The sequence below is a fragment of the Carcharodon carcharias genome, chromosome 1 (assembly GCF_017639515.1).
Source record: "Carcharodon carcharias isolate sCarCar2 chromosome 1, sCarCar2.pri, whole genome shotgun sequence".
Lineage (NCBI taxonomy): Eukaryota > Metazoa > Chordata > Chondrichthyes > Lamniformes > Lamnidae > Carcharodon > Carcharodon carcharias.
In genome coordinates this window covers 33,392,472-33,409,344 of record NC_054467.1, presented here as the reverse complement: position 1 = coordinate 33,409,344, position 16,873 = coordinate 33,392,472, and the positions used below count along the sequence as shown (strand labels likewise).

The window sequence follows — 16,873 nt, the reverse complement described above, 5'->3', positions numbered from 1 at the left end:
ATGGAGGTGATGGTGACATAGAGCTGGGTGGTGTTGGTAGGGATGTGGAATCTGAGGTTGTGTTTTTAAATGAATGCTGCTGAGGGGCAGCATGTAGCTGAGACATAGGAGGGGACACAGGTAGACCCACGGGAGTTCCAGAGGTAATAGGGTGGAAAGAGCTGTTATTGTAGGAAATTTTCGGGCTATGATTGGATAAGCAAGAATGGAGCCAGTTGAGGGCAGTCCCACTCAGTTGAATCACTTAGGATAGATGTTGGAGAAGGATGGTATTGTCGGTTGTGTCAAAGGTTGCAGGTAGGTTGATGAGGATGAGGAGGGATAGTGTACTGTGGTCAGAGCCACAAGATCTCATTTGTGACTTTGGGGTGCTTTTAGTGTTGTGGGAGAGGTTCAAACATGGATTTGCAAGAAAGATGAACGTGGATTTGGGAGGTGATGATATGTTCAAGTATTTTGGAGTGGAAATTGACAAGGGCCAAGAGTAAATGTCATTTTTAGGGAGGAGGTCGGAAGGTATCTGAGGATGGAAGTGTTTATAATATCAGTTAGCATGGAGACCAGGGAAGGAAGGGTGGTCAGCAGTTCAGTGCGATAGGGTCAAGAGAACAGGAAGTGAACGCAGAGGAGAAAGATCAAGTTGAGTTGCAAACGAGGTTGAAGTCACCCAGGATGAGAAATTGTTTGGCGTAGTGGCTGTGGGAAGAAAGCAGTGAGGATATCTAGGTAAAAAACCTGATCTGGGACTTGTGCTGGCAGTATAGAGCAAACATTTTTGAGGGATTAGATGTTAGTTTAACAAGGTAGGATGCTCAAAGGAGGAGAAAGTGCCAGAGAAGGGGGGAGGTAGACCAAAGTGAGATTTGGTGATATGGACCACAATGGCATGAGTGATGCATGTGGTGGAAGGTATAGCCAGGCAGAAAACTTGAGTAGGGGAAGGTGCAGTTGCCCATGAGCCCAGTTTCTGTCAAGGACATGGTGATGTAATCATTGACTTTAAAGTCATGGATAGCAAATAAATTAACATTCTGGTGGGAGATGCAGAAAGGAGTGGTGCTTGATTTGCTGACTCTGCCCACTGGCTCACTGGTGGGAGGGGTAGCTGGAATGAGAAGGAATTTGGCAAGTTTAGCCCCCAGTGGACATGCTGGATGGGAAAGCCAGCAGGAGCATAGGGTGAGCAGTTTTGGGTTGCTCCAACAGAGGAAAGCTGCAGGTTTATCCAAGAGAGAGTCTAGCTTGGGATTGTGACAGAAGTAGGAGGGCTGAGGAATAATGAAGGGATTAGGAAGAACAAATTCACAACCATTACTTTAGAATTACTTTAGAATTGTTATCTTGTTACATGAGCGATCAATTTATTCACAGCAAGGCCCCACAACACCATGTGATTAACTTTGTTATTCAGTGAGGGAGAACTCCTTGCTGTCTTTCAAAAAAGTGACGTGCGCTTTGGCCAGCTCAGTGACGGTAAACAGTGGGGCCGTGGTTTAATGTCTCATCCAAAAGATAACACCTTCAGCAATGCTGCACTCCCTCGGTACTGCACTGAATTGTCATGCTAAAGTATTTGCTCATGGAGTGGAGTTTAAAACTACAACTTACTGGATTCAGGTGAGTGCTGTGAACTGAATCAAACTGATATCTGGTAGTCTTGTATGGCAGATGGCAGCAGAACATTACTTACAATGTACAAGCTCAACAAGCAAGAGAAATGTTACCTGTAAGCTGCACGAGTGTGTGGCTGCACAGCAAACTTCAAGGTACCATGCAGGCTGCTCGTAAGCTTTCTCTCCAAGTGTGCAGCTGATTTAAAGGTATCATTCATTGAAAGAAACAGGCTGAACATGGCCAAAAATAAAAAGAGGGGATATTGATTGTAAGGTCAATAAAGTTAATGGAAAAGATTAGCAAGTCTTATTTTGTTATAACATTGCAGATTTGTGGACTGAAATTCAGTTCTGTTATAAGATCAAGACGAAGCACTATTGCAGGAGTAACCGGCATTTACAATAGAAACATGAGCTCTTGGTGTTCTCTCCCTGTGGAATAGCCTTATGAAAACTTCATCACTTGGAATTCTGTCGCTTAATATGCAGGCAGAGATACTCTTGTTCCATTTGAGCAAGCAAGTGCATGGTGTTGATATCCCAGTAGAAATCCTCTGCGCCTTTATGCTGTCAGCAATCAACATAATCCATTTTGCAGGATTGGCTCCATAGCACAAACCTTACAGTATCAGTCTGCTAAATTACCTGATTTAATGTGATAAGTAGAAGTAAAGGCTTAGTGATCCTATGACTTTATTAATTTTCATTCATTTTTTTTTCTCCCAGTCTCTTTCTGTGCATTTGTAGCGAAAATGATCATCTTAACCTTGTTAAGAAAGCCTCTTGGCAAATGGAAAATTGGCAGAAACCTCAATCTTGCTAACCTGTGATATGCCTTGGTACACAAGCTGACCAGTTAAATCCAGCAAAATGACTTGGATCAGAAGAACTAGGAAATATTGCAAGGGTATTGCTTTTAATAGAGCAGGGTTTATCAGTTATTATCTTGTATCTCAATTGGTGCTGCGTATGAGGCTAAGACTTTGTACTAAAATATTTGAACAAAGAACAAAGAAAAGTACAGCACAGGAACAGGCCCTTTGGCCCTCCAAGCCTGCGCCGATCATATTGCCTATCAGCTAAAACATTTTGCATTTCCGGGGTCTGTATCCCTCTATTCCCATCCTATTCATGTATTTGTCAAGCTGTCTCTTAAACACCCCTATCGTACCTGCTTCCACCACCACCTCTGGCAGCGAATTCCAGACACTGACTACCCTCTGCGTAAAAAAACTTGCCCGTCACATCTCCTCTATAGTTTTCTCCTCTCTCCTTAAATCTATGTTCCCTAGTAATTTACTCTTCCACCCTGGGAAAAAGCTTCTGACTATCTGCTCTGTCCATGCCACTCAATTTTGTAAACTTCTATCAAGTCGCCCCTCAATCTCCGTCGCTCTAGTGAGAACATTCCAAGTTTCTCCAACTTCTCTTTGCTTATGACCTTTCTGAGAAATTGTATTGGATCAGTTTTCTTTCAGTTGGAGCACAAAGCAAATTGAAATCTGCACTACTAGGTGTTGCTAATGCATCAGGGAGGGTTTTTAACAAAGGTTTTAATCTTTGATCCTTTGGAATTGGCCTATTTGGGGAAAGTTTCTGCCATTTTGGCCATCTGGGTAAAATTTTGCTGCAGATGATATATCTCCATGGAAAGGAAAATTTTCTACAACAAGATGTAATTTTCGAATTTAAAACACTTGTACAGGCAGATGTAACTTATGTAATTGGCTCACCAACTGAGCACCTAGATGCATGTAAGTTTTGTAGTGTTTGCAGATGTTACACCAAACCTCGAGCTGTTATGCCATATTCCTGTTTGATTTGCACGTGGAAAATGCATTTTTTCCTTTTCACACTTGAATTAATTGGACCATGTTTACATGCTTTCTTCGAATGGATGTTGGTGTTCTGGTGCATATTAACTGTCTTGGAAATCCCTATAAGATGTGATTCATAGCTGTTGTCTTATTTATGTAGTTTCATGAATCCATGGAACTGTGTGTGCTCTTATATGCATTAGCGAGTTACAGATTGATGCAGGTGAAACATTTGCTTGTTGCTAAGCAACAGCTTAATGTTTGAGTCATAGGATTTGAGCATTAGGATATAGGCCAAGTTGATATTGAAATTTGGCAGAAGCTTACCAGAATGGAGCTGTCAGAGGTTGAACCACAGAAGTCATTGGAGCCTGAGATGGTTGTTAATCTCCTGCTGTACATTGGTGTCTTATTCATTTTATTATTTGTTTTATTAAAGGTGCTGTATAAATACAAGTTTTTATTGTTCTATGACGTGTTTTTTATTCATTTAGTAATACATTTGAGACCAAACCCAATCTGGGAGCTCCAGAAAGATTGGCTTCCACAGTCTTGCAAGTTAGGCTAATTGCTTTTTAGTTTTAGATGCACATAATCCTTTCAAATTGTTATTGCATAACCTGCCGTTGAGGAAGGAGGCTTAATTGCATTGTGAGGAGGGCAAAAAGTTCAGTGATTGCAACAAGTTTTCAGTTCCTTTTGGACTAGAAAGTATTGCAGTTTATTATTATTAGAACATGCTGGGTTTAGAATTTATATTAGGATTGCAAGAAAGGGAGGCTTGCATATATAGTGCTTTTCATGACCACTGAATGTCTCAAAGTGCTTTACAGCCAATGAAATTGTTTAGAAATGTAATTAAGCATTGTTATACTATTGGAAGTGCAACAGCCAATTTATGCACAGCAAGGTCCCATAAATAGCAACGTGATATTAACAAGATAATCTTTTTTTGTGAGCAAGAAAAATTGGCCAGGACACCAGGGATAACTCACACGCTGCCCTTCAAAATGGTGCCATGGGATATTTGGTATCCACCTGAGCTGGCAGGCCATATTGCACTGGAGCATCAGCCTTAATTTTTGTGCTCAAGTCCTGGGGTGGGACTTGCACCCGGAACCTTGTGACTCTGAGGCGCAAGTGTAGTGCGAAACATCAACCAAAGATGTTTTAGTTTAAGCCTGTACTGCATATTTTCTTAATCATGCCTGTAGAGTCCAGCTGTAGAGTCTGCAGTACGTGCAGAGATTCAGCTACAAAATAATTAATAAGGGGATGTGGTAGCTTATTGTTGCTGGAAGCTGGTAGTTTGCTGACCACGCTTCCAAAGTGTTTGGAAGTTGGACACCAACTTGATTTTAAGTAGTGAAATTGAATTTTAGACACACTTTTTGATAAATTTCATTGAAAAATTTGATTTGAGAATCATTTGAATATGCACAATATTTAAATGTGGCCAAAATGGAGGCTTTTTGCATTAACCTTGTACGAAAATCTTGTTTCTTGTTTAATAAAAATGGCATTGTTCGTTTGTGCAGGGCGCAATAAGTTAAATAGGTACCTTCAAGGTAAAATCTGGTAATAGCCATTGAGTGCAAGATATTAAACTTTTTCACATGGTACTCCAAGTTGTAGTTTTTAAGCTAATTTTATGAATGGTGGGAAAAGAAGCTTGTGGTTCAGATGAAATGATCTTTTGGAATGCATTTAATTCAATATACTGAAGTTACATATGATCAAATCCATGTAAAATATTTTTGAGAATTTTATTTAGATGTAGCAGCATTAAAACCTAATGACTGGTGGATGAATTTTGAGGTTTGTTATTATCTCATGGCTTTTATCTCCTCTCTCTGAACAATCAAGTGATACACTAGTCTGGAATACACTCTGATGGGACAAAGTTAGTTAATTTGTAGCATTCTATTAATGAATTTAACAGTCTTGTATAATGGAAGAGTGGCCTCTTCAAAATAGCAGATATTAGCACACTGACCAGACTTGCAGATTAAAGCAATCAAACAACACCGAATTGTAACATGAAACACCAATAAGTAACATACACTAACACTGATATGTGTCTATAGTTACTTGTGAGAAATATGCATGCAAGGGAATGGATCAATATTTCTAAATACATATAGCTATTTCTACATTATAATAGGACCGTTAACCTTTGCAATAATAGCTTTTGACTGAGTCTCATGCACAGAATTCTGGTTTCTACATAGCAAAATTGCTATCTCCAGAAATGATTCAAACCTGCTTGTTGATATTCAGTTTAGGTTCCACCAGAACTATTTGATTCTAGATCTAATATAAGTATGGACATGAGCTGAATGCCAGAAGAGAGGTGACAATGACTTCAGCTTCAAAGCATTATTCAACCAAAAATTGCATCATGGAATAAACACTGAAAATACTGAAATACTGAGCAGGTTGGGCAGCATCTGTGAAGAGAAAAACGTAGTTAACTTCTCAGGTCGATGACCTTTCATTGACCTGAAAAGTTAATTTTGTTTCTCTCTTTTTACATGTTGCTTTACCTGCTGAGTATGTGTGTTGATTTTATTTCAGATTCCTAGCTCCTGCAGTATTCTGCTTTTTGATTTAATGGCATCGTGGAGCCTGAGCATAACTGAGGTCTGCGAGGGTCAGGTAAATCTCTCAAATGGCTAAAGTCTCTCATAAAGATAGATGTTCATGGCTGTTGGAGACTGATCGTTATAGCCCCAGGATAGTTTTACAGATTTCTCTCTATCAAAAGGCCAGCACTGGAACTGTTTGTTGATGCTTCTACGGTGTTCTTCTCCATTCACTTATGTTTTTGATAATGAAGCTGCCCTTGCTAGCATACATTTGGACCTCGACAACATCCAGCCTTGGGGCTGATGAGTGACAAGCAGTGGCCATTTTTAAGAAGAGAAGACACAGACAATTCCACCTGACTGTCAATGGCAGCATTGTTGCCCAGACCATCAACATTCTTGAGGTCATCGTTACCAGATGCTTATCCAAACAGTTACCAACAAGATGGCTACAGGAGCTGAGAAGAGGCTGGGTTGTTTCTGATGAGTACTTCACTTCCTGAGCCGTTGGAGTCCCTCCACCATCAACAAGCCAGGAATGTTGATGCTGAATATAAAATAATAAGTTTGAGAAGACCCAACACCACCTTTTATAAATTAACAAGGGTAGGAAATAAATGCAGCCTTGCCAATGCTGCCTGTATTCCAACAGCAAATTAAACAATTCCTCAAACTGGTAGTGAAAACTGAGCATCCTGCTTTCACCTTGTGTGTATGTATACAAGTCCCTTAATATATACCTTTTATATCTGAGTTCTTCTAGAAGTATTTGTGTGTATATACAGCATTGAAGTGTTTAACAAAGGTCAATTTTAATCTCGGATATAGATAATTATAATTGCATTTACCTCATTTGAATGGTTACAGCGAAGAGTTGTCAGTGGCTTCATGCACCTACTGGTGTGATACTTCACAAGGAATAGCACACTGTTAAGATCAATCTGTGGTGCGATTCATTTAGTTGACTTTACTTGGATTATCAATAAGGAGTGATACGATTAGCTTTAACATTCCCAGACAATAGGTGAGGAAACCTGTTTAGAGTTCCTGCTCCTGATTTTTACTGGGTGTCCCATTCTGTAGATTACAAGCTAGTGTTGGGTGACCCATTCGGTAGATTACAAGCTAGTGGCCAGTCAGTTTTGACCTCTACCACCCATGATTTGGCCTCCTGGCATTTGTCCTAGTTTATGTGTAGGCTGAAGGTTGTTGCTACCTGTGGAAATGTACTCCAGGATTAGGGCTTTAAATGGATTATGGGGAGGGGGAGCATGAAGAAAAAATGTAGGATAAATTAAGTAATGTCACTGTCATTGGAAATATTTCACACTGTTTTCATATTTACAATATTAATCCAATATTGCTGCTCTTCATTTTGCATTGCTTAGTTCGCAAATGTAGTTGTCTTTCAACATACTTTACTATGGCAACAGTGTCTCTAACCCAGGATGCAACATTCAGTAAAGTAAATAGATTTAAAGGAAAAGAGATGCATTCAGGTTTTGCAGAGCTTGAATTTTCAGTTGGGAGAATAACTAACTTTATTTATTCATTTTATTTTGTGTTTAGCAACTGATGCTGATCGTGATGTTAAGTCTGTCTTCATCTTCCATTTCATTATTGCTGTAATGAAATGAAATTCAACTCAGCCGAACTATTCTCCTTTGCCCAGAAGCCTCCAATCTGCTTCGAAAAGGAAGGCATATTGAAAACATATAGAAAATCCAGAGCTAAGCAGAGAAACTATCAAGGTTAAGTTAGAATTATTTTGTGTACGTCTGTCTAAGTTTATGAAAAGGCCAAAATGAATACCCATTAATTACCACCGAAAACTTGGAATCACCTCCCAGAGAAAGTTTGATTTGCCTTTTCCTTCTGTCTAATTTGCTACAATTGAATAACAGTAAAGGTTTTTAAAATTGCTTTTTTAATTGTTTAATGTTAGAATATATGCTTTATGTAAAGATGGATACTTGGATTTGTCATCCAGTTGAAGGTTCTGATGTCCAGGCAACTTATTACATAGTCATAAACTATTCACTCTGTATACTTGTTTTTAAAGTATATTTTATATTTGACTAATATGTTAAATATATGCTTTCCTTGTTTAATAGTTGCTGGTGCATAGCTTGCTACACTGAGTATGTAGGCACAGCTGTCTAATACTTCTGTTTCATAATGTAATGCAACAGTATTGTTAGGTCTAGTTGATGTGAACTTCAGAAATAGTGAAAAAATGTATCATAGATGTTGTTAGGAAATAGAGTTTTAAGTTATATTTGTAAGTGTTAGGAATGAGTTTTAGCTTTAATGTTTGTTTAAGTTTGATTTGTATTTCTGTATCTGTGTTAAGAAAATGTCCAGTTGAGTTTTAGTTTTTAACTTTTTAAAAGGTGCCTGCTTTTCTAATGAGAGTTTTACGACTGTAATGGCTAAGTTAAACAAACAAGAGTAGAGCAACTGGGCTGTTACCTAGCAATGGGGTCCAGCAAGGCAGGTTCCTCCCACAGACAGACATACAGAAGAAACTAGAAACAGCAGTTTGATTTGGAAACACTTTTAGTTCAGTTAGTTTTGAAGACAGCTGCCAGGAGAGACTGGAGCAAAGGGGACAGAGAGCCAATCCCAGGCTAAAGAAGAGACCCCAAAATTAAGGGGAGTGGAACAGGAGAAAGTTCCAAGCAGACCTTCTAGTCAAAGAAAGGATAGGAACCTGGAAAAGGTCCTGTTAAGTGAAGTTGAGAGAGGAGCAGAAAGGAAGGCTTCAAGCTTATAGGAAGCAGATTTAAAGCTAGAGGCCAGAAGGCCCAAAGAGGCGGCTGAAAGTCGGTAACTCTTTGCTATGAGCATGTGAAGCAGTGTTGATGGTTGAATCAGTGAGTGTGTGCGTGGAAGACAGCTTAAATGCATGTGGTTACCCAGGGAAGAGTAACATCGGAAGGAGAGTTTGAGACCCTGGAGGTGAACCCTTGTGGAAGGTGTCTGAGAGAAAGTGTTGGTTTGGGAGAAGATTCCAAAGCAAGTTCTCTTAGTGTGAAAGACTGGGTTCAGTGAGACTGGTTGGCTCATGTTCAGACAAGCGTCTGGGGGGAGTTGTGGAAGATCCATAGCATCTGATTGGGGTGACATCTGCCACTTGGTTTTGGGGTGTGGTGTGTCTGACCACAGGGTGCTTATTGGTTTACATGGAATGTGTACTTAATGTGAACATAGAGTATAAGATAGCTTTTGTAACTTGCATTATTCTTACAAATCTGTATATATTTGTAAAGGTATAGCTGTGGGTGAAGGAGTATTGTAATATAGTTCATCTTTCCTTGTTTAATGAATGTTTTATGTTTTCGTTAAAAATTCATTACTTGACTCCGGTGACTCTGTTCAGTAGCCCCTCTCCACGTATCTAATCAAAAAAATAAAAGTTAGGATCTGTCAAGCTGGGTTCCAGCCTGGGATCAGGCTTGTCCAGTAGTAACCTCAGCTGGGGATCATAACAACGTGTCATCTTTACCTGAAACTGTGCTTATGATTTACAAAAAGATTTAACATTGTTAGTTTGTTATTGAGGGATACACCATATATTCTACACTCTGCTCCAGAAATATCAAGTCAATCTGGCTGATCTGCCACCCTACGTTGTGAAGGATATTCAAGAGCTGAAGAATGTTCAGTTGAAAGGCCGTAGAATGAACCTGGAATCTGTAGCTCGGTGTTGCGAGGAGTGCTCATGGAAATGAATCATCTGTTTTCATTTTGTTAGCATAAGTAGGATGAAAGATGTGGAGGATATATCAGGTTACTTACTTTGAGAGTTCAGAAACAAAGGTTGCAGGTTTAAAGTGGACACAGCAGAAATCAAATTTTCTCTTGCAGAAAGTGGTATGGGGTTGTCTTCCAGCAAAAGCAGTTGTATTAATTCAACTAATTCAAAACGTCAACTAAATAAATAACTGAAGAGATGTAATTGGAGTGAGTATAGATAGAGATCAATGTATTCTTTGAAAAATAATAGTTCCTGTTCTTTTGAGCTTGTGAGAGGAAGATATAATTTGAAGGACAGCTGAATTAGTGAGTGGTGAATCGTGAAGTGTGTGGAAGAGTAGATTGTCTGGAGCTTTGCTTGCGGATCAGAAAGTATTTATGCAAAGCTTTGCCATCAATTAAATAATTGAACTGAATCCATGATAGGGTGAATTGGGGGGAGATTGGGGTTGATGGTTTATTCATTCTTTGCTTCCTTATTTTCTTAATTTTTCTGTTCTTGTCAAACACAGAAGACCTTTCTGTTGTAATTAATTGAGCATGTTACTTGAAATGTGCATAAAATGTACATTATTTAAACTAAAAATAGATCTGTAAATGTTATGCCTTGAGAGACTTATTTCTAAAGGTAAAGCCCCCCAAAAATGCTGAGAGTTATAATAAGGAAATATAGACACAGGATAATTTTTGACTTTGGACAAAATATAATAAGACCAACACTGGAATGAACCTGGAACTTGCAGTTCTACGTTGCAAGGAGAGATCTCTGAACTGAAATTGTTTTCATTCCATTGGAGAAAATGGGATGGAGGATTTGGATATCTATTGAGAAATCAGAAGCAGAGGTTGCAGGTTTAAAACAAACAAACCAGAAGCTAGATTTATTCCATGCCTGATTTTTTTTTTACTCTCCACAAAGTCTGTGAAAAGTAAAAATGAACTGCCAATCCAAAATTACCCAAAATGAAATAACAACAATTTCATCCAAGAACACCTCCCTAAATTAGCTCTGGGATTTCTGTTGGAACAGGAATTTCATCAGAGATCATGTCTGTAGCAATTATAAAAACTGGTCAGAAGCAATATTGTATGTTATTAATAATTGAAGGAAACTATTTGTGGATAAACATCAATAATATAAATTCTCCACAACATAATTTGTAATTAGTTTAATTGTAGTGGAGTTTTCTGAAATAATTAAGATCTCTACTCTGAAATCTTTCCTAATTTTATATTTAATAAAGTGTTAATTTTTGTACTGGAAGTTTACACAGGTGTGTTCTTCTGGTGAAGGCAGAAATAACTGTGGTATGTTCGTTACATATTTAGTAAGTGCTCTGTCATATAACCATTAAGTACCTTGGCTGTGTACTCCTTATTTAATTATAGTTAATGAGTTCCTTTGTTTTTTCTGGTGTCAGTTTCATCAATGTAATGGGATTAGTTCCAAGATTCAATTTTTCCTTAATTAATGCCATCCAACATTATGTTCTGTCATATTAATTCTTTCCTTTTATAAGTCGGTATTTTAGTTCAAAACCATTGTGGTCCTGCTCACTTTTTGTGTTTTAGCTTCATTGTTCACTGAACTGATTTCTAGTTTGTAGAATTACATAAAATATAGAGCATAGCAACAAGCCATTTGGTCCAACTAGCCCAGGCCAGCTTTTATTTCCACTGCAGCTTCCTCTCAATCTCTTCCAACACTATCAGTGTAATTGCCCATCTCCCTCATGTGCTTAGATGCATTTAAAGGAAAGTCATATAAACTACTCTCCTCAACTACTCCCTGTGGTAGCAGTTCCATGTTCTTACCACTCTTGGATAAAAAGGTTTCTTGTGAGTTTTCTATTTGATTTCTTTTGTCAGGAAAGATATGGTGAGACAATATAAAATAAAGGGAGCGCCTCTAAAGGGGGTGCAGTAACAGAGGGACCTTGGTGTATATGTACATAGGTCATTGAAGAAGGCAGGGCATGTTGAGAGAGCAGTTAATAAAGCATTTAGTATCTTGGGCTTTATTAATAAGAGGCATTGAGAGGTCATGTTGAATTTGATTAAGACACTAGTCCGGCCTCATCTGGAGTACTGTGTCCAGTTCTGGGCACCATACTTAAGGATATGAAGGCATTGGAGAAAGTACAGAGAAGTTTCACAAGAATGATTCACTGGATGAAGAACTGTAGCAATGAGGATAGATTGGGACTCTTTTTTTCCTTGGAGAAAAGAAGGCTGAGAGGAGACTTGATAGTGGTATTCAAAATCCTGTGGGGTATGGGCAGGATAAATAGTGAGAAACTCTTCCCACTCAAGAACATCAAGAACTATAGGTCACTGATTCAAAATAATTGGCAAAAAGAGTAAATGTGGAAAATTTTTTTCACCCAGAGGGTGGTTGGAGTCTGGAACAAACTTCCTGAAAGGGTGGTGGAGGCAGGTTCAATCGAGGTATTCAAAAAAGAATTGGATTGCTACCTGAAAAGTGTGCAAGGCTATGGGGATAAGGTAGGGGAGTGGGACTAGGTGGAATGCTCTTCAGAGAGCCAGTGCAGACGAGATGGACTGAATGGCCCCCTTCAGCACTATAAAAATACTGTGATTTCTTGGTGACTGTCTTATATCGATGGCCTCCTAGTTTTTCTCTTCCGCACAAGTGGAAACACTTTTTTTTTCTCTGAATCTGTGCTTTCAAAACCGTTAATTTTTAAAGACATGTTTGGTCACCCTTCTGCTGCCTTTTGTCAAGAGAAAAAAGACTCAGCCTTTTTATACTTTCCTAATTGGTGCAACCTCACAGTTCTGGTATCACCCTTGCAAACCTTTCTGGCATCCTCTCCAGTAGCCTTATATTGTTTTGCACAGTGTGATGACTCAAACTGTACACAGTACTCCAAGTCTGGGTCTAACCTAGGTTTGATTTCAAGTTTAGTGTAACATCTGTGCTTTTCAATTCTGTCTCTAGAAATAAACCAAGCAGGATTTGCTTTTGCTGTGGCCTTATTGACCCATGTCACAGCTTTTAGTGATTTATGAATTTTGTATTCCTAAAGGCCCTTTTTCCCTGTACTCTTATTTAGATTCTCATTTTCCAAGTAATATGTGACTTGCTTATTTTTCTTATCAAGAACATCATTGACAAACATTTGCCAATTATATGCCCATTCTTCCTGCTTATTGATGTCATCCTGTAATTTTGTTGCTGTCATCCTTACTGTTGCTTATCCATCCCAATTTGGCGTTGCCTACAAATTTAGGAATTTTGATTCTGAAGTCCAAATCATTAATATAAACTGTGACCCACAGTGGTCCCAGCAGAGATCCTTGTGGGAATCCACTTTCCCACCTTCTGCTACTCTGAATAGCTATCCCTTACCTCTAATCTCTGCTTTTTGTTTTATAACCAGCTCGCTTTCTGCTATAGTCCACTTTCTTTATAGCTTTCTGCTATAGTCCACTGACCTCACATACTGACCTTATTTGAGTCCATTGTACAGTATCTGATCAAAGATATATTATGTCTCCTATAGTGGGCCTTAACTTCTGAGCTCCCCAGTGTCAGATTGGAGGGTACTCCAGAGATGCACTGGGGAACCCTCTTGGAACTTGCACAGCAATTGCTCAGAAGTGCACACTTCCTCTGGGCAATTGCGCTATGCTGGGAACCATCCGAAAATACAATTTAAAACGCAAAGTTTGGATGGTTCTGACAGGGTTACACCAATAGTTACCCAGAGCAAGTTCAAATTAAAACCTCTTCTGACTTCTGGGTAACAATTGTAAAGACCCAGACTGATTTTCCCCCCCACAACAGGAGACCCCTGACCCCACCCAGTGGACTCCACCCACCTGACTAACCACACCTCAAATAGTATTCCACACTCCCGCAACTACCTCATGGGACTTTTTTTCCTCTCTCCCACCCGACCCGACCAGTCCATAACCCCCTAAGCCCAACCAGATCCCCTCCCAAATGTCCCAGTTCCCCCCTCACCTCCACTCAAATACCTGAACCTCCCTCACCCCATCCTGCCCTCTGAACACTCCCATGCCCCAAATCCTATCAACTTACCTTCTCCCTGGCCTGTCAATTTCAACCAGACATTTAAACCTACCACAACAAAAACAGAATTACCTGGAAAAACTCAGCAGGTCTGGCAGCATCGGCGGAGAAGAAAAGAGTTGATGTTTCGAGTCCTCATGACCCTTCGACAGAACCTGCTTTATGGCAGTTAGTACCATAAAGAGGGCGTGTCCTCCTTCAATTCGAAGCTGCTCATTGCTGCTGAAACCCTTATTCATGCTTTTATTACCTATTATCTCCTTGAAGTCAATGATTCCAATGCACTCTTGACTGGTCTCCTGCATTCTACCCTCCTTTAAACTTGGAAGTCATCTAAAACACTGCCCATTTCTTAATTTGCAGCAAGTCTCATTCCACTTTCATCCCTGTGTTCTCTGACCCACATTGGCTCCAGGTTGAGGAACATATTGAGGAATGGTAAAGGTGTTAGCTTCATGCATTTGTAATAAGAGATTGGTGAGGTTGGATTTACAAGTAAATCAGTTGGGCATTGGGTGAACATTGTGTAAACAAGGGAAGGTTATTAAATTTTATTTGACCTGAAAGTGGAGGCAATAGGAAAACGTGAAAGATTTTTATATTTTGGAAAAGTTTGAGTTCAAAGAGGTGCTTAAGACAATGGAATATATGATGAAAGGGGAAAAGGATATTTAAGGAAAGATATTGAGCTGAGCTTTGTCTGTGAGGGAGATGTCCAGCTGTGTGAGGCAGAGGTTCTGATCCCAGGTCTGTGGTGGGAGAAGGTGTGAAAGTTGTGAATTTGAAGCAGCCATTGAAACAAAGACTTCTCTAGCTTGAAAACTCAAAGTAGCCTATTTCTGAAACTTAAAATTCTCATCCTTGTTTTCAAATCCCTCCATGGTCTTGTCCCTCCCTATCTTTCTAATCTCCTTCAGGTCCAGAAATATTCAAGACATCTGTGCTTCTCAAATCCTGACCTCTTGAGAATCCTCAATTTTAGTTGCTCCACCATTGGTGGCTGTGCTTTCTGTTGTCTAGACCCCAAGCTTTGGAATTCCTTCTCTATGCTCTGTACCATGCATTTTCTCCTTTTTAAGTCACTCCTTAAAACCTAACCTGTTTGACCAAGTTTTTGATCATCTGACCTAATATCTCCTTACGTGGTTCAGTGTCATATTGTGTTTTATAATGCTCCTGTGAAATGCCTTATGTTAAATAGGTTAAAGGTGTTAAATATAAGTTGTTGTGATTATTTTACTTCTAATCGCAATGTGCGCTGTCATGTCTACTTGATCCCTCTACTTGGTAAATACTGAAGCAAAATAATTAATATTTCTGCCATCCTTAAAGTCCTTTAATGTACTGACTACACGTTTTTTATTTGTCTATGGAATATTTTATTCATTTGCTGTTCCTTGATAATTTCATTGTTCCTCTTGGCCTTCCTAATTATTTTTTGACTTCTCTCCTAGTACCTTTATCTTCTAAAACCTTTGTAGTCCCTTGTTATGCTTTCTCCTACTTAATGTGCACTTCTTTCTTTGCCCTCGTTTTTCCTCTGTCTTTATTCCTCTGAGTTGTTTCATTAGTGTTTAGTTTTAGTACAGGTGGTTTTCATAAGTCCTTATATATTTAGCAGTCGAGATCACTATTCATAAAGATTTTCTGTAGACTCATGGTAAGCAAGCAAATTCTGTCAAGTGATGCAGTCACTGATTCTGGAATGGGGAATGTCTGCTGATACAAGTCCAAGTTTGTCACGTGTGAAGATGGAAGTTATTTTTAAAATATTGGGAATATGGTGGTATCCTGTGTGCATGTGTGTACTGAGAGATGAAAGGTAAAGGTGTTAGCTTCGTGCATTTGTAATGAGAGATTGGTGAGGTTGGATTTACAAGTAAATAGGTTGGACATTGGGTGAACATTGTGTAAACAAGGGAAGGTTATTAAATTTTATTTGACCTGAAAGTGGAGGCAATAGGAAAACGTGGAAGATTTTTATATTTTGGAAAAGTTTGAGTTCAAAGAGGTGCTTAAGACAATGGAATATAAGATGAAAGGGGAAAAGGATATTTGAGGAAAGATATTGAGCTGAGCTCTGTCTGTGAGGGAGATGTCCAGCTGTGTGAGGCAGAGGTTCTGATCCCAGGTCTGTGGTGGGAGAAGGTATGAAAGTTGTGAATTTGAAGCAGCCATTGAAACAAAGACTTCTCTAGCTTGAAAACTCAAAGTAGCCTATTTCTGAAACTTTCTTTTGGATTTTCACAGCAGAGTGGAAGAGAGTGAGAAGTCGTTGGTGCACCTTTTACTAAAAAGACAGCAGTTTTGCCTTAGGTAATATCACTGGATTTTTATGGTTAAAAATCCATAAAGGAGCTGTTGCCAAGTAGTTTGCTTGTGTGTTCTGACCAAGTGGGTGTTTTTTTGGGGGGGGGGGGGGGGGGGGGGGGGGGTGGTGTGCTTTGTAAGACTGTTTTAACTGTGTAATTTTAATCTTGTGTGCTTAAGTATTTTTCTTCTTAATAAATCTTTTAATTTAAATAGTGTAAAAGTGTTACTGGGGTTATATGCTTCTGGGATCTGTAGTTTTCCCTTTTTTTTCAAAGAAAAGGTTGTTATGATCAGTAAGACAAGTTTCCCTGTGGATTTGGCTTGCTCAGCAAATAACATTGGCCGTGGTCACAACAAATTTGGGGGCTCTTTAGAAGATTTAAAATTTCTTGATTGGATTGGGATTTGTGAATTTAAAGGATATGAATACAAGGAGACTATTGAACTCAGGAACTTTGTGTTGAAGGATTTTAAGGTGGTTGAAGTATCAGATGGCTTTGGCAGTTCCTAAGACTCTCCTGGGAGTGGAAGATGTAACTGTGGAGCATTGAAATCTCTGACAAGCTCAGCTGAGAAAGTTAGCAGATGAAGTGCAGGTAGAAATATAATTAGAATTTCATAAGGCTGATGTGATTAAAGTATTTTACTCATTTAAAGTTAGAGGAGACAACACTTGAAACTAGTGTGTCACAGCTAGAGGTAGTAAGACTTCAGTTGCAAATG

The 16,873-nt window shown here is 39.1% G+C and overlaps 1 protein-coding gene across 1 annotated transcript in view; it reads left to right on the top strand.

Moving 5' to 3' along the window:
* The window catches only part of inpp4b (inositol polyphosphate-4-phosphatase type II B), a 900,896-nt gene that overhangs the window by 31,663 nt on the left and 852,360 nt on the right, over positions 1–16,873 (top strand). The window contains exon 2 of the mRNA XM_041213287.1: positions 7,588–7,769. Within this exon, the coding sequence (XP_041069221.1) occupies positions 7,652–7,769 (118 nt within the window). The 5' untranslated portion in view covers positions 7,588–7,651. The remainder of the gene's footprint in view (positions 1–7,587; positions 7,770–16,873) is intronic.